Source organism: Netta rufina (genome assembly GCF_964035555.1).
Source record: "Netta rufina genome assembly, chromosome: 1".
NCBI lineage: Eukaryota > Metazoa > Chordata > Aves > Anseriformes > Anatidae > Netta > Netta rufina.
Genome location: NC_140123.1, coordinates 90,694,640 through 90,711,675, shown reverse-complemented (window position 1 = coordinate 90,711,675; position 17,036 = coordinate 90,694,640). Strand labels below are relative to the sequence as shown.

The window sequence follows — 17,036 nt, the reverse complement described above, 5'->3', positions numbered from 1 at the left end:
GGCTTTGCTGTTAAAATGGCTTCATTTGGTTCAGACGCTGTGGGGGTGCTGGCGCTCTGCAGGGCAAGGTGGTCACTTCACTTGGGGAGAGAGAGACAGAGGTGGAGGAAATGGGCCCTTCCATTATGGTTGTTGCTGGATCCCTGCCAACCCCTGACTGCAGAGAGATGTTCATAGTTAGATCCTGCAGCTCTCTGAGCCCCCTAGCCAATTTATGTGTCACCACACATTTCTGCTTCTGTCCTGGGGCTACAGGAAGGGGCTGCTTCCCTTCAACACTGCCGCTGGGCCTGTCACGTGCCAGCAACAACACCACGCCAGGCCCACAGCTCTTCCCAAACAGCAGCAGCCTCCATGTTTGCTGCTCCAGCCCCAGCCTGCACAGAAGGACACCTTCATTAAGGGCCTTCAGACCTTCCTATTCTTTTTCTCATCTTCTTTCCATAGCATTCTTTGAGCTCAGCTGCTTATGGGTATAGCTGGGCTGTGTTGTATGTCAGCATAAATACGGTTTCCTCATAGGCTTATAGAGCTGGAAGTATGGTCCCTGCAGAGCTGGGACTGCTGTATTGCTGTCCCTTGTGCCCAGCATGGCCCTCTGTGGAGGGCAGAATTTGCTTCTAGAAGTAAACCAAATAAATGTCTTTCCAGTGTTGTGTTTATGTGTTTGCTTGGTTTTCATAATTGTTCATCATTATTTCATCTTGATCTTCTATTTGGAAATTGGTGCGGTACAACTAGCAGTAAGACCCAAAAGCTCATAGGAATGAACTTCATTGCACTTGGGGCTTACTACAGCATGAAGTATATTCATGGATTTATAGACTCATAAACTAAAACAGGAGGAGATTTTATAGATACAGAAATAAAGTACTGATTCTCTGAGCCTCAGGCTACCAATACCTGCATCGTTGTAGGAACAAATTATAATTTAGACTATGTGCCAAGACCAAAAAAAAGTGCGACGTCTTCCTTATTTTCCCGACAGATTAGAGAATCTTTGTGCAGTATATGAACTTGGTCTGCTAGAGATGTCTTAAAGGAACTGCTTGCATAACTGCTGGTGAAACTGGCACTTACGCAGCATAGAAGTTTGACTGAAAGATCTCTGAAGTCATCTGCTCCAGAGTCTGAACAATTAGATCCTCAAAAGCTGGAACCTCAAGTTTGAGCAGATACTAATGCTTGTCCTCTTGAAACTGGAACATTAGAGGCAGTGTATTTTCTCTTTCCTTACACATAGGTCTTCTGTTGCTTTTCTCTTGCAGGAAGACGAGGCTGTGTGAGCTCTATGCAAAGGTTCTGGGATCAGAGGAAGCTTTACATGTAAGCACACAGTCTAAATCATGGTGTCTCTCATCAGTTGTGTTACAGAGGCAAAGGGGAGAAAGAAACTGGAATGCAGAAGTGCTCTGGCACAGCACTGTGTAGCATTTTGCTACAGAAGTACCTGCTCCTCTGGAGTGGAGAGAACGTTACAGCAAGCCTTGCTTTGTATTCAACAGTGAAGATAAGAAAGAGCTTATGAACCTGTTAAAAAGGCAAATCTATCCTCATTCTCTGCCTTGATGAGGGTGGCATTCATTATGGTTACCACCATAAATCTCAACTGTTTCAAAATTCTCTCATAGTCCATATTGAACATGTTTCTTCTGTCTTAGCAGTTGCTAAGATCCATTGCTGCATCTGTTTTTCTTTTTGACTTTCCCTTGTCTTCTCTTCCCTGTAATGGTAAATAACTGATAGGATTTGTGTGAACTCACACTTAGATTGTGTGATCAAAGCCCTATATCGTTTAAGGGAAATTCTATGTGAGTTAAATGTTATAGACACCAATCTCAAGATTGCATCATTTTAAACACAATGATAATTGTACACAGAACCATGCAAGCACCACGTCACATTTTCAACAGTATGTGTTTGTATCCTGTGCATATATTACAAGTATTACACCTGTTTACAGCAGAGGTTAATTTTTCTTTGCATGGCCCAAAGCATAAATTTGTGCTCAAAGTGTAAATTTACATTGACAGATTAAGAGGATTATGTTCTACAGTGCCCAGATTAGCTTTAAAATAAATAAATAAATAAATAAAAACATCAGCTAGCAGTGTCTAAAATTAAGGTTTATTTTATTGTTTCCGATCTGTGCTGCATTAAGAGACTTGTTAAATGTGCTCATTATGTCAGGCATCGTCATGCAACAAATCATAAACTGTTCTTCACTGCTGTCTCCTCAGTTCTTTTATTAGCTTCCTTAGGACTTTGTCCTTTCCTTGAGTGAATTAATGTCTGTTTTACAGCCAGTACATTATGAAGAGAAGAACTGGTGTGAAGAGCAGTATTCTGGAGGATGCTACACAGCCTACTTCCCACCAGGCATAATGACTCAGTATGGAAGGTATGGTGTCTATTTATAGTGGATTTCGGAGTAGCAAGATAAGACCAAGTTAATAAATAATCTCAGAAAGGGTCATAAATCCTCTGTCATTCTGTTGGCTTTATACCTTTGAGATTGCTAGAGAATATTTTAAACAGATATTATAACCTTCCACTTGTCTCAGTTGGGCTTTATGATGGATGAGTACAGTATCATTAGGGTTCTTTTTTTTTCTTTCTTTTTTTTTTTTTTTCCTTTTTGTTATTTCATGAATACAACTTAGTAGGCTTTTGGAAAGGAACTGGGAAGTTTTCATAATCTGTTTACAAAACAACCTTTGGGTATTTGAGATCAGTGTTACCATTTCCAGCACATCTTTAACTGGTGTTTTGTAAATACTGGTGGAGAGTTAATTCCTGTCAACATTGACAGTCAAGTGATTTCTTTGGCCTGTTCTTTTAGCAGACAAGGCTTAATACAGCAATCAGTGTGCCATTGTTTACAGTCCTCTCAGGCATAAATTTTTGCATGGAAATAAGATTTACCAAGAAGAAAAAGACTTACTGCTCAGACCAGTGATTGGCTTTCAGATATGTATTTTGTAATGCCTACTTGAAATACAAGTTTTCACAATTCAAAATGAATTTAGATCAATAAAACAGTTGTAATGAAGAATATATGGAGGCCTTAGTTTTTAAGGTAATTTTAATGACACTAATTGTGAATGCTCAAAAAAAAAAAAGCTTTTTTTTTTTTTTTGGTTGTTGCTTAGATATTATGGGTATATGTTTTAGAATATTTTTACATTTAGAATGTATATATTTAGAATGTTTCACTGAAAAGTATGAAGAACGAGTAATACCTAGCACCGGTATTTAAGACACTGGCTAAAGTCTTGAGATATAAAAAGTCTCCTCTCAACCTAATTGTCTTTTACACCTACATGAACATTAAATTCACATCCAGAAATAGCACTGCAAGAAGTGCAGTGTAAATGTTTAGAAAATACCAACACTGTTGCACTTACTGTAAGAAATGCTATGTAATGCAGACAGCCTACCCATCCATCTCAACTCATCCAAAGTTAATATCTTTAAGTACCCATTGTTATTTTAAAAACTTCTATTCCAGTGTTCACCCAAGGATTTAATTTTCTTTCCTGATCTGGCTGACATGACTTAATGCTTCTTCCCCCTTAAGGATTCTTCGGCAGCCCATTGGCAGGATCTACTTTGCTGGCACAGAGACAGCCACAGAGTGGAGCGGATACATGGAGGGGGCCATACAGGCTGGAGAAAGAGCAGCCAGAGAGGTACAGGCGCAAACCCAAAGCAGGCAACACTGTCAAATATCTGATGGAAAATGAAAGATCTTCTTCTGGTTGGAGGCAAAATGAGACCTTCGTGTTGACATCTTCAGGCATTCTGGAAAAGGGTGAAGAGTGAAGAACCCTTAGACTTGGAGTGCTTAGGAGGAACTCTGTCCGTTTGATCAAACTCTATTCTATTTCCAGCAACAAAATCCATTATTCTTCTTTAACAGAAATCCAAGATTCTCATCTAGTTATCATTCCCTCAGATGGGCACTTCATGTTAGTCACCATACTGAGAGATCACGGCTGTTAGCCTCACTGGGAACAGCTCAGTTCTGCAGGTTTGCAGACCAAGCCAGTCCCTTCAACTGTTTACAACATCGGCATTTATGTAGTGAAATACCATCAATATAACCTTACATATAGTCCTTAAGCCAGAATTTTAATACGTCACTTCTGAAAAAAAGCCAATTCCTCAAATATTTTAATAAACATTAGGTGTGTAGAGCAGCAAAAGGAATTTCATCTTTGTTTTATGAGGTGAAGGGGACCTTATGGCTAAAAACTACCATCAAGACAGGGATCATCTGTCCCTAAACTGTCCCATTTGTGAAGGTTATACCTGTTCTTGGAAAAAAATTTTCTTGAAAATCTCCAGAGGTAGTGCTTTATGACCTCTCTGATATAAGAATATACATTGCAGCACAATCTTCATGGATGTCACCAGGGAATTTGGCAAGTGAGCTTGACTGGTAAAAATACATTATCTTTCTTTCCCTCACTTGCTAGTGGAGAGAAAATATGTGTAAAATCCAGTACAGAGACGTTTCTCACTCTCTTTTATTGAAAAGTTGATAATTGTTCCTGAATCTTGTCTAGAATAAAAGCCCATTGTAAAAGATGGCAGATCTTTTTAAATCTTCTAGTGGAATAGGAGAAACTTTTATATCACCACCTCCATTTTATTTTACTATAGAAGTTCATCTTTCTGTCTTTCATTACTGTCATTTCAGATAATTTGCTTTCCCACTCATCTCTGGTGTGTTTGGTACTATAAATGGTCAGTTTTCCATTGTGAAGGTTTCCTTTTTAATCTTGCTTTTCTCTGGCTGAAAGTGGTGGTCTGTCATTACGCACAGGATTCTACATCCTACATCATGGTAAAACTTGGAAAACAAACCACTACTGGATATATTGGTTGCTCTTGTAGTAGCTGGTTTATGCATACCTCTCTTTGCCATGAGTGGATACTTAACTCTTAGTTGTATTCATATTACCCTATTCACATGAGACTAGTCAAATTCTGATATCACATGGAACAATTAAACATAGAAAGCTTTTTCTGTTACTGTTTCTATTTTCTTCTAGGAGCAGTGTCTTCTTAAATATCAAGTCTCTCTGGAAATGTGTTGTACAAAGATTGCATTTTCTTTAAAGTTTGGATACAGAAAGATTTATATGCTGAATTGTTATCTTAATCATGCTATTTTAAAACAAAAATTGAAAACAAGGCCTTTTCCCTTTCAAAAAATGAGTGGTGCTTACTAGAAAATTTTATTTATTTTCAGATACTGTTTGCTATGAGGAAAATCCCAGAAAGTGAAATTTGGAAGCCAGAACCTGAGTCAATTGTAAGTTTTTCTGTTAAGTGGATTACTATCTTTTCTGTGGTGTTGTCGATGAGTTAAAATTATTTATTTATTTATTTTAAATTATTTAAATTAAAATAATCTTTTTCTTACTTAGCAAAACTATCCATCCCTAAACAAACAGGAACATAACAGAAACCAAGAGAGGGTACCAATGTGACAACTCTGTAATATGGGATTAGAAAGAATTGCACTTTTAAACTAGGCTATGAATCCTTTTCATGTATCTCTTCCTATTCCTCTTAACTGAGTAGAAAACTTTGATGCCCTGTACTTCTTGGTAACACGAACTGCTTCAACCCAGTTCTTTCTCTGCTCAAGAATCTTTTGATTAACATTCTGCCTCTCACTGTGGAGATGTTATGATGGTAATGCTTGCTCTCTCCACAGGATGTTCCAGCTTTGCCCATCACTACAACCTTTTGGGAGAGGAACTTGCCATCTGTGCCAGGACTGCTAAAGCTGATTGGATTTTCCACTGTATTCACCTCTGTGGCTGTGGCAGGGTTATTTGCTTACAAAAAAGGACTTCTGGTTCGAAACTGAATAAGGTGCCAACACAAAGCCTCACAGTTTTGTTTTTGTCAGAGGTTTTTTTGGCATGTACTTCCCTATCTCCAAAAACAGATCAGGACTGGGGAAGAGGAGAAAAGAGTAGAGAGAAGACACTAAAGTGGAGAGATAAATGGAGATCCATATTCAAAGGATTCATATCCTTTGAATCCAGGCCTCCTTCTATCAGTAACTTTTTTTGTTGTTGAATTTCTAGGAAACCCTGCCAAGAATTATCACCTTGAGATTTTTATCCAGATTTCAGAACACAGGTGACAAAATGCCTCAATAAAGCCTGTTCTAATGAGTTTTCCAGTGTTTTTTACACTTCTGAACCAGGCCCTGAACTCCAAGTCTTCTTAGTACTTCATACCTAGCTGGAAACAAAGCATTTCTGCCCTCATGTGTGACTGAAAAAAGAAATTTAACTTAAAGTGTAATTGATTAGTTCACACAAATTGCTGCTAAGGACCTTTTTAATGATTTTTTTTTTCTCTCTCCCAGATGTCCAGAGCCCAGGCAGCACTTAAAGAACAAGTCAGGCTACCACCTGAAATGGCCATAGGTTGTTAGTATTTCCTATGGCATATTTGTCATTGCAAGTCACATCTGTCATTTGTCAGTGAGTTAAAAGACAACATTTTTACTGCCTCTGACAAAGGAGTTGCAATTCAGGCTCCCTGGCTATGTTCACACTGCCTGGAATGGCAGACCTCATGTCTCCGAGTTCGTTCTTGTGAGGGATCAGGTCTTCACAGCCAGCAGGCTACAGAGGACAGCCAGTATGTAGAGCAGCATGGCTGGCCAGGCTGTTGGGCCTGAGTGTGAACTGGGAACTTTGTGTAAATGTGATGATACAGATAAAGACTTCTGAATTTTTGTCATCTTCTCTGACATCTCTTTGCCTCCAGGGTTCACCTTTAGATCCCTAAAGGGAGCTGTAAGATAACAAGTGAACAAATTAACCTCTGCTTATCCCAGGAAGCTGTAGAGCTGCCCATACAAACTGTTTTACACCATTTTCTTATCTTCTTCCTTTCTTTTATCTGCTTATGTTTATACTTTGAACACCTTGAGGGTGTCTGTTGCCTAGTAGGGCACAACAGGCTTGGAAATGTACCTTTAGCATAGTAAATAATACCCTTATCTGTCTCTCAACGCTTACTTCATGCTGAACACAGCTCAGCTGATTCAGAGCTCCAGTCTCTCCTAACAACCATATTGATGTGATTTGCACTGCCACTTCTGCCTGCTGTGTGGTGTTGTACTGACTGTGCACTTTTGGTGACTAATCAAGGATCTTAATAATGAAGAGATCAAAGGTAACTGGGGATAGGAGACTCACATACCAGTGCTTCTGCCCTCCCTAGTTCAGAACCTTTCAAACAACGTTAACCAGAAAAAAAAAAAAAAAAAGGAGGGGGGAGAGGGCAGAGAGCAGAAACACATACACACACAAAAACAGCAGCCAAAAAAAAAACCACCAAACCACCCATACCGTAGGTGCCCAGCTGTCAGCTAGGTATTTCTGCTGTTTAACATCTGTGCAGCACAAAAAAAGGAAGTCACAGGTGTAACTGGGAACAGGATGAGGCCCAGTGCACGTGGTTTGAGGAAAGTTACCTGGATGGAATTTTTTGGACCCCGTTTGCTACACTTCTGTCTTCAACCAGCTGTGATTTATATGTAAAAAATAGCATTTCAGTAAAAAGGTGTGGAGGGAAACATAATAAGTATAGGGGTGAGCAGACGGCAGAGGAACTTTACCATCAGTCTCATGCAGACTTTCTGGGCTAGCATCTGATCTCCTTGCTTGTGCTGAGTAGTACTTTACTCTCCAGATAGTCCCATGGAAATCCACTGAACTGCCTATAAAGTTGTAATATTTGTGAGCAGCGCATCAGTTTCTGGCCCTTAGGTTTCATTCTTTTTAACTTGATGTGCCAGTTAAAAATCTTCTTGTAGCAGCAGCTTGGATTTTATCACAAATGAATATTCTCATAACAGCCTTTTAAAATGCATGGGGGAACTTTTCAGACATAAAGATCTTTAAGTCAGAAGAACAGTGCAGCACTGTACATATGGCCTTTCTCATTGTATCACATTGAGCACTAATTGGCCGGGACATTTGCCTACTACAGAGTGCTTCTACGTGGGCTTTTTTTCTCCGTGATTTATTTACTAAATGAATTAAAAACCCAGAGCTGAACGGGAACTCTGTGAGTTCAGAGCTTTTGCAACTCAGACAATTCTCAGGCTGAAGATGAGTGTAGGAGCCTAAATTTGGGAGTCTTGCTCTGGTATTTCTAAGTGTTAGACAGTTAATGAATACTTAACATATAAAGTACAGCTGCCTTTGCAAATAATTTCCCTGCCAACAGTGGTTGGAATTCAAGTCCCACTTCTGCCCCAGAAATACTCTGCAGGTCTGGAAAGGGTAGCAAATCCATGAGACTGAAGAGGATAAATTTGTTTTGTTCATGTCCAAAAGGTATCTTCTTTTTTGCTCCTGAATCTGACAAAGTGTTTTCCTAGTCTAACAATAAAAAGCTGCATGTCATAGGAACAGAAAATGCAAGGAAAAGAAGAATTTAGGTGTAGTTAGAACTGGATTGAATCATAACAACATGAGGTTGTTATGATTTATGTTATGTTTTATGAGGTTGGTCTTCCTTTTTTTTTTTTTTTTAATGAGTGTATAGCTATAAGCCTTTCTTGTTTTTAGTTTCAAAATGAAACAAAAATGGAAAGAGGAAAAAAAAAAAACAAAACATTTTTCAAGTTATTTTGCCACTACTAAATGTAGGGGTGACATGGAATCCCAAATTAAATTTGGATTCCCTGAGGTTTCTAACCTATACTTATGGAGCTAAGAGGTCTGAATTGCAACATTTGTATTAGCACTCAGAAGTCTTTGACTTCTTCATTCCAGAGTACCTAAGTGTTAGGATTGGTCTCTTTGTCTCCACAGCCACATCTCTACATTGTGCTGTGGAGCTTGTGACCATGGTGTGATTAAAAATATATATATGTTTGCTATTGTTTTCTCAACATCTTCTAAACAAAATGAGTATGTGGCATGCTGAATATGTGTATGCCAGTGTGATGAGAAGATTGACAAAGGTAGGTAGAGAATGAAGCTGCTTTCCCATGAAGAGAGGGAATTGCTAGTATTGGCTTATACTTTAAAATTCCGTCGTGCCAGCCCTTTAAAGAGAAGGATGAAGTCGCTTAACGGGTAACCAGTAGTGCTATATTTTAACTTTTTAACACATTTGATGAGAAATGAGTTTACCAGATTAGTAAAATGTATAGTAGGCCCAACTATGGAAATAATTGTATTTGTCTCTTACAAACTAATTTTTGTTATCACATATATTTTTAAGGGTCTTAAGAGTTTGCTACAAAAAGAGGTTTACTTGCTTATATGCTGCTGCAGCAGTAACTGTATACTGCAAAGGATGTCAAGTCATGGAAGGAAAATCTGTGTTAAACAAAATACTTGAAAGTTAATTTTACAAACTACTGAACACTAGCAAGGAAATGAGCACTGTAAGGTAGCCCCTCGTCCTTCCTTTAACCAGTACATTTTTCTTCTCATGCAACTCTCGATTCCAGATAGCATATCTGCTGTCAATAAGACAATGACATTAATCACTTAAGTAAGTGTCTAAGCATTGTCCAAATTGGAACCCAAGATCTGGTGGAGCAGCTAGGGACTTCTATTAAAATAATCTTCCCATTTCCTCGGTGGGACTATTTTTCACTTACATTGAATTCACAGAAGTGCAGAAATTGTAAGATTTTTCTTTTGAGACATGAAAGAAAACTCTTTTTGTGGAAGAAGGAATTGTGTGTGCTACAGAAGTGCTTGGATGCAAAAGGGAGCCAGAATTAAATGACAACAGAACTGCTACTGCTCTCAGGCAAGGAGCAGACCCACTTAAATTACAGATTACCAATGCTCAGGAATAAGCCTGACCTGTGTTTAAAGAGACTAACATTCTCTCTCACATCTCCACCTTAAGATCACCTTGATCTCACAGTCCATTCTTAGAGATAAAAACGAGATGGCCAAAGCAGTCTTGTTTTCAAAGTAACTCTACAGTCAAATCGTTTAGGCGTTGTTATAGACTGCTTCTTATAGTGTGTCTCGTGTGACCGTGTGCGGGTCAGTGTTAAGTGATGCCTGCCTCTGTGTTTTGGGAAAAAAAGAAAAAAAAAGTGACTTTGCTTTGCAGGAATATATATGCTGTGTGTGTGATGAATTTGTGCCTTTTATAACTGTAGCATTTTCTCAAGTGCCTCTGTGGTGACTGTCTCTATTGGGTTACATCTTAAGTTCCCTTTTCAATTGTATCTGCAGATATTTTTATCTGACAGCTGTGAACCTTTTTTTAACCTTAATTAGAATCAATAAATATTGTCATGTCACTTTACTGTTTGAGGTGTTTATGTTGTGGACACAGAACCTCCCTATCGATTTGGTTGTGATGTTGAGTATTATTTAGTAAAACAGCATTTCACATTTCATGCCGAAGACAGTGAGATATCTTTAACTCTGTGAAGAAGGAAAACAACATTTGGCAGTAATTCTTCTTAACATATAGGTGGCCAACAGTCTTACACTGAAGAAGTATTTTTTATTGCTATAGGTGGGTTTGGAGTGTCTCCATCTGAACATGGGGAGAAACAGACCTTGTACCAAATACTATGTGGTGTAAATGTAAAAAAAATGGAAGGAAAGACAGGCAAAAAACATTGCCTTAATTTCATCCAGCAGCTCAGTATCAGTGCTAGAGAGAGAATCTCTTCCCAGCTGCAGTACAGCTCTTCATTTACCAGGACACAAATGAGGAGGGGCACATTTTGTAGCTGATGATAGGAGTCAAGGGTGGGAGGTACACAGCTGTAACCGAGGAACAAAGATGGCCTTGGGAAGAGACCTGTGCTTCACCAAAAGGTTGTCTATGAATACTGGGAAAAGCTTAACCATCCACATGAAAAACACATTGAAAGCATGCAGTGCTCTGTGTATGGGCTGAACTGTCAGTATTACTGACAAGTTATATAGGAACACCATGAAAGCAAATGTCCTGCACTAATCCACTGTATGCTTTATAAAGCAAATGTCTGCAAATAAATGCATCAGAACCAACAATGCATTTCATGGGCCCTCAAAATGGTTAGCAAATGGTTGTGACTCTACAACATCGCTGCCTTGGGTCAAATTTAAACTCCTTCTTTAACTCTTTGCTCAAATGTATCCAGATTAATACAAAAATACATTTTTTGTAACATCTATGGCAGATACTAATATGGTTTCCTGAGAAACCAATTTAAAATCTCTCTCATTGCTTAGGAGAGGATAGAACAGCTACATGTTTGAAAATGATTTTACCAAACCATCCAAAACTTACTTTTAGTATGAGAATTGAGGTTTGGTCTTGGTGGGCATTCTCTGCATGTGAAGGGGAGAGATGGACTCCTTGCCTGGCAGCTCAGCCCATGCAAGCCTGGAGGAGGCCTATGAACACATCCTGTTCTTGCTCTCGGTGGAGGACACCTAAATGGACCAAGTTTCCAGCTTCAGTATCTTGGTTCTGCACTTCAAATACATGGGAACATGGAATGAAATCAGTATAGGAGAAGGATTTTATACCCAATATGTGTGTTTCACTTGCTCTGCAAAGATATTAATAACAGATTTAGTTATTTTCAAGGAATATGTGATAACTACTCACCTAGTGAGCAATTCAGGAGCCGAAACAGTTGCCTGGTGATGTTCAGACATCTGAGGGCACCTTTTCTGGCCTCCAGCTGCTTCCTCAAAAGGCTGCAGGTCTTCCTGAGGCCTTGTGCCATCAACCAGCCATGTGTAGGTGGCACAGATGTGCTGTGGATATAAAGTAAGGCAGCTTCTACGTTCCACCAAATGCTGATGACAATTAGGCACTTAAATGCTTTGTTGGGATATTTAGCTTGGGAGAAATGCAAACAGGAATAATGTAGGTGCTGTGAAGCTTCTGTGATCCCAGTTAATGAACTGAATGTTAAGAGGTAGCTGCATATGCAGGATGTTAACACATAGCTACCCTCTGTAGAAAGGTTATACAATGATTTAGTTGGTCATTGGAAAGAAAAATAAAGGCATGGTATTCCAGTAAGCTAGGGTGTTTGTGGTGCTTGCTAGAAAAGCCATCAGTAGCTAAGTGCTAAGATAAGCTGTAAAAAAATACAACCATGTAACAGGATTTGTAACTGATTTCCATTTGCATGATTTATACAGACAGCAGCAATAACCTATTCTGCAGCTGGACTAAGAAAAGCTCAAAAAAGAATTTTAAATAGCTCTGATAAATTGTAAAACATACATTAAAGATCTTGGCCATTGGGTCTTTACTTGGCATCATGCTAGCTCATCCCAGCTTTCCATTCTTCCTGGCACTGCTGAAAAAGGTAAACAATTGTTTTGAGCTTTTGTATCCACTGTAGGTTAACATCAGTCTTGCTGTGTTTTGACAGAATGTGAGAGAGACCTTTTCTGTTTTAGAAGTGATGAGCTGTTAGCTTTTACTCAGGTTTGTTTTTTGCTGTGCACATGGAATTTTCTGTTAGGAATTTTTACAGTCACTCTGTAGTGGAACTGCCCTAGTGAAATAATTACTACTCATCCAGCTCTATTTCATCTGGTGTCATCAGGTTCTGCAGGCTCCAGCCCCATCTTTGCAGGGGAAAAAATTTCATCTGAGTCCAAGTAATCTGTTTATTTGACCTCTGGCAGAGTGGGGCAGAGCAAATGCAGCCCAGCCTCTTCTGCACGTGGCCATATTGTCATTGAAAGCCAATGGTAACTTTTCAGGGTCTCGCTGGTGCCATTTCTGTAGCACAGAAGAGACTTGAAGAAGTGCTTGAGGACAAGGTACCCAGCAGAAACAGCAGCCTTGGGCTCATTGGGTTTGTCAAATGGCTGCTGTCTAATGGCATTCAACACTGCAATCAAATATGCTCCGATGCTTAGGTGGGAATGAAGGGAGAAAAGGAAAGGTATTAATAATGCACTAAGGCATCCTTGTCAGCTCTCAGGCTGTTCACTAACAATTTGCATATGCTCCAAGTTGTAAGAAAACACTTTGAACAGCAGTGTTGCATTTAGCAGAAATTACATTATAATTTCAGATGTGGAAACTACTATTCCAGATCCGAGCTCCATTGGGCTGCGCAGTCATTATCTGAAACAATTGAAATGCGTGCTTGCACCTCATCAAAATCAAGGAGAGACATTGCTCCAGCCTGGGCACCCTCAAACAGAATGAGAATATTAAACTAAATTAGAAAGTGTGTTATTTCCCAATCACTTCTTTATGAGCTGGAGCTTGGCCAGAGTGCTTTCCAGAGGTGGCATATTTGAGCCACTGTCTCTGTCTATCCTGATAAAGTGCACTGCCCCGAAGTGATCCCTTCTCAGAGGAGGGGAGTGTTCAGATACATTTAGATCCGTGCTCATGCTTTTATTCCAGCTCCTTCACGCTGATGAGCAGCCGCAAAGACATAAGCGGCCCCTTCTGGGGAAGCCTTGAAGCTGGGGACCACTTGCATCCCTTTCCTTCAGTGTTTTGATTCCAGAGTTTTTGGTTACCCAACAGGACTTGTGAGAACATGCACAGAAACACCCACTGAGACCTTTCTGCTAAGCAAAGCTCCCAGATTTTCCTGTGAGGTGACAAACCGATGGGGTTATGCAGCCACCAGATGGCAGCCTTGATTTCAGCCTCGGCGGCGGCCAGCTTTCAGCACAGCTGTCTGCAGCTGGTGCTCATCAGGAGCTGTCCCCCTCAAACGCCAGGCTCTGCCTCCTCTCATTCACCGGATTTAGCTCATATTTGGATGAAAATGATGGCGTTCAGGCTATAATTGAAGGAGTTTTCGAGTGAATGGTCTGGACGTGGAAGGCCAAACCCCAGCACAAGCAGTAATTACATCTTTTGCTTCCTTGTCAGTCCTAGAGGGAGGATGAGCTACCTGTCCTGCTGCACTGCACATGGTGGTGGAGCTTTTTCCTTTCCTAAGTCATGTGTTCTTCCGAGGGAAACACTTTTTTCCTTGCTACTCCTACATGTCCCAGGCTAGTCTGTCTCTACTATGTAAGAAAAAGCCAAAAGAAAATTTTTAAAAATGTAAAAAGAGGCAGACAGAGAACAGAAACTCAGAAGCCAAGAGCTACCAAAAAAAAAAAAAAAAAAAAAAGCAGAACCGCAAATACAACTGGAGCTGAAAACATTGATTGCCAAGTGCAGGGGCTGAGTGGGAAAATAAAAAGTTACAGTTCACTAACAGCGAGCATATTTAATTTCCCCTTCTGGATTTTCACCAAGATGAAATTTGCTTTCTCTGTGTGTGTATGTGGAAAGTGACTCTTGCAAGGAACATTTACAAGCAAAATTGGTTGTTTCAAACAGCTTTGTGGAAGAGAAACAGTCCAAAAGGAAAAAGTGAAAAACCAACATAGATTATTTTTTCACAGAAAAGGACTCTCTGGATTTGTACATTTTTCTATTTGTTGGTGCTGCAGTTAGGAAATTAGAGCTGTGTTCTGTATAAAGCACACATAACCAGCATCCAGCTTGCCCATCGCATGGTTTGTAGCCAGAGGAAAGCACTTGGTGTTAAGCAGCAAACCTGATCAATAGGGCACAGGAACAGAGTGGCCAGAAACCTGCATGTTATAAGTGGGTAACATTGGGCACAGCCCTCTGGGCAGTATTTTTGTTCAAATATATAATGGTAATTCGTGCCTACAGTTGGAGGTGTGTTTGATCTGGGGAAGAAAGATCAAACAGCATGAAACTGGAGACTGGATCAAACACGAACTGGAAAGTCTCTCTGATGAATGACTATCAAAGAGACCAGGCTGAAGGCTGCAAGCACTTGCTTGTCCAGCCTGGATTTTAGACCTGGATGTGCTGCGTTTAGCATCCTGGGTGAAGGTGGGCTGACCTCCTCTTTGCCCCGTACAATGAGCACGGCTAGAGGGATGCTGCTCACACTGGTGGGAGGTTCACATCCCCCGAGCTGAAGCACACAGCCCCTGCAATCCAGTGCTTCATCCTTGTGAAGCTGGCACCTTCTCAGACCTCTCACATGGTGGGATTCCAGCCTCACGGGTCTGAGTTGCCAGCCCATCCTGCTCGGAGCTCCCCAGCCTCATGGGGCTGGTTGGTGGCAGCCAGGGAGGGGATGGCAAGGCCACCCTGCACAGGCAGGAGCTGCAGCCAAGAGGAGCAGGACTGAAAGGAGGTGAGCAGCAAGAGGTGGCTGGTGGCTTGCATGGGAGAGCTGGAGACTGACACCCAAACTGGGGGTTCTTGTGCCCTTAGAAATGTGCAAATGCAATTTAGGTACTTGGTGTGCTTGGTGTGCACCTTGGCTGCCCCATCTTTGCCTGTCTCTCCCATCTCACCCTTCGCTCAGAGAAGACAGAGCATCCCTCACATCTGCCACTGGGGTGCAGGGCTCTTCCTCCAACAAATGGTGCCCAAAGCACCCCCAGCCTCAAAGGGTTGTCAAAGACTTTCCCATCCCTTGGCCTGGTGAGATCTCCACTCCATTCCCAGTGAAAAGAGGTGTTTCCACGGTGTTTCATCCTTTTTAACGATGGCAACAGCTCGCTTCTTTGGGAGCTGTCAGTAGTGATTAACTCAGTCCCATTCTGCTTCAAAATTGGTTTAAGAAAGATGCCTGGCTGTTTAATATTTAAGCTAGATGTTTAATGTTTAAACAGGGAAATTGTTCTGATAGTCAAAAGAGGCATGAAAGCAGGTCTGTGATCTCTGACAGTCACAGACGTTGCCCTTTCCTGTAGCAGCACGGTGCCTGGGAGCTGCAGGATTTTCAGAAATGCCAGTTTTAATCACTCTCTTTCATTTCATTCACCATTTACCGCTCCCACAGCAGTGAGACGTGCTCTTTTCCTGTGCAGAGAGGAACATTGTACCTGGCCCTCTTTGCCAGTGGTTCAGCTGGATTGCACTTGCATGTCAAAACCCAAACAAATTGCAATGGAAACGTGCAGGAGCGATGTGGAAAGCGAAGCTGGACAGTGTCAGGCCACGGGCGTATTGCATAGAAGCTGTTTATGGCCGTGAAATTCAGAAGAAAGCAGCAAAATGAATGGCTCTACCTGCCATAAATACACGTATGGGTGAATGTTTTGGAACAGGTATGAGCAATATTTTCCTGGTGGTGGGAATATTCCCAGGGGGAGCATGCATAGCAGTGCATAACCATTTTACAACGCTGAAGACGTCTCAGAAGACAGCCTGTGCTCCCCCCAGAAGCCTTGGGCTCACACTACAGCAATGCCAGGCTGCATGCACAGAGACAGTCCTGGTGCACAGGAACACCTGCATGGTAAGGGCTGGGTTAGGGGGAGAAAAAATGACCAGCTAATACCACAAAATCCAACATTGCTGCTTCCTATTGAAACTACTCTCTTCTTATCAGTGGAGAAAGGAGCACAAAGTACATATATAAGTTCAAGGTAGATGTGAAAGCTGAAACTCAAAACATAGACAGTCTCATAAATAAACTGTCAGGTTTTCTTTCCCCCAGAGAAACTGGTAGGGGCTGTCTGATCCTCACGCAGCATGGTTGGGAACAATGAAGAAAGTAGCTCAAGAGATGCATACCAGCTGTACCTTTTATGTGTTGTGCTTGACTCCAACACTCTGAGCACCTGCTCACATCTGAAAAGAGCCTGATGACGAGGGGCCACCTGAAGTTCTCCTTCCCTCTGGGAAGAGCTTCCGTTGTTAAGCCTGCCAGCACATAGGCTGAGATTGGTCTGCACTGAATTACAGGGTCTGCAAAGCTTTTGTACAAAAAAGTGAGAGGATATATGAAGGTAGTTGAAGAGATGGGCAGGAGTGACATCATCTTGCTGGGTAGGTAGGTCTGTTTTATGTAAACTTTGTGTACACATACAGACCACGTTGAGCAGAGTGAGCGTTTGTTGGCTGCTGTATGTGATACATCCTGTGATTTAACACAGGTGCAGAGAAACCTTCCACAAACTCACAAAAAATGACACAAGAGAAAGAATATGAAGAAAAGTTTATAGAAGAGATCCTCTTATCAAGGTTTC

General features: G+C 41.0%; 1 protein-coding gene across 1 annotated transcript in view; it reads left to right on the top strand.

Moving 5' to 3' along the window:
* Window positions 1–10,321, top strand: part of LOC311218727 (amine oxidase [flavin-containing] B-like) — a 53,352-nt gene extending 43,031 nt beyond the window's left edge. The window contains exons 11-15 of the mRNA XM_084301548.1: window positions 1,269–1,326; window positions 2,304–2,401; window positions 3,581–3,692; window positions 5,261–5,323; window positions 5,732–10,321. Of these exons, the coding sequence (XP_084157674.1) occupies window positions 1,269–1,326; window positions 2,304–2,401; window positions 3,581–3,692; window positions 5,261–5,323; window positions 5,732–5,887 (487 nt within the window). The 3' untranslated portion in view covers window positions 5,888–10,321. The remainder of the gene's footprint in view (window positions 1–1,268; window positions 1,327–2,303; window positions 2,402–3,580; window positions 3,693–5,260; window positions 5,324–5,731) is intronic.
* The last annotated feature ends 6,715 nt before the right edge of the window (window positions 10,322–17,036 follow it).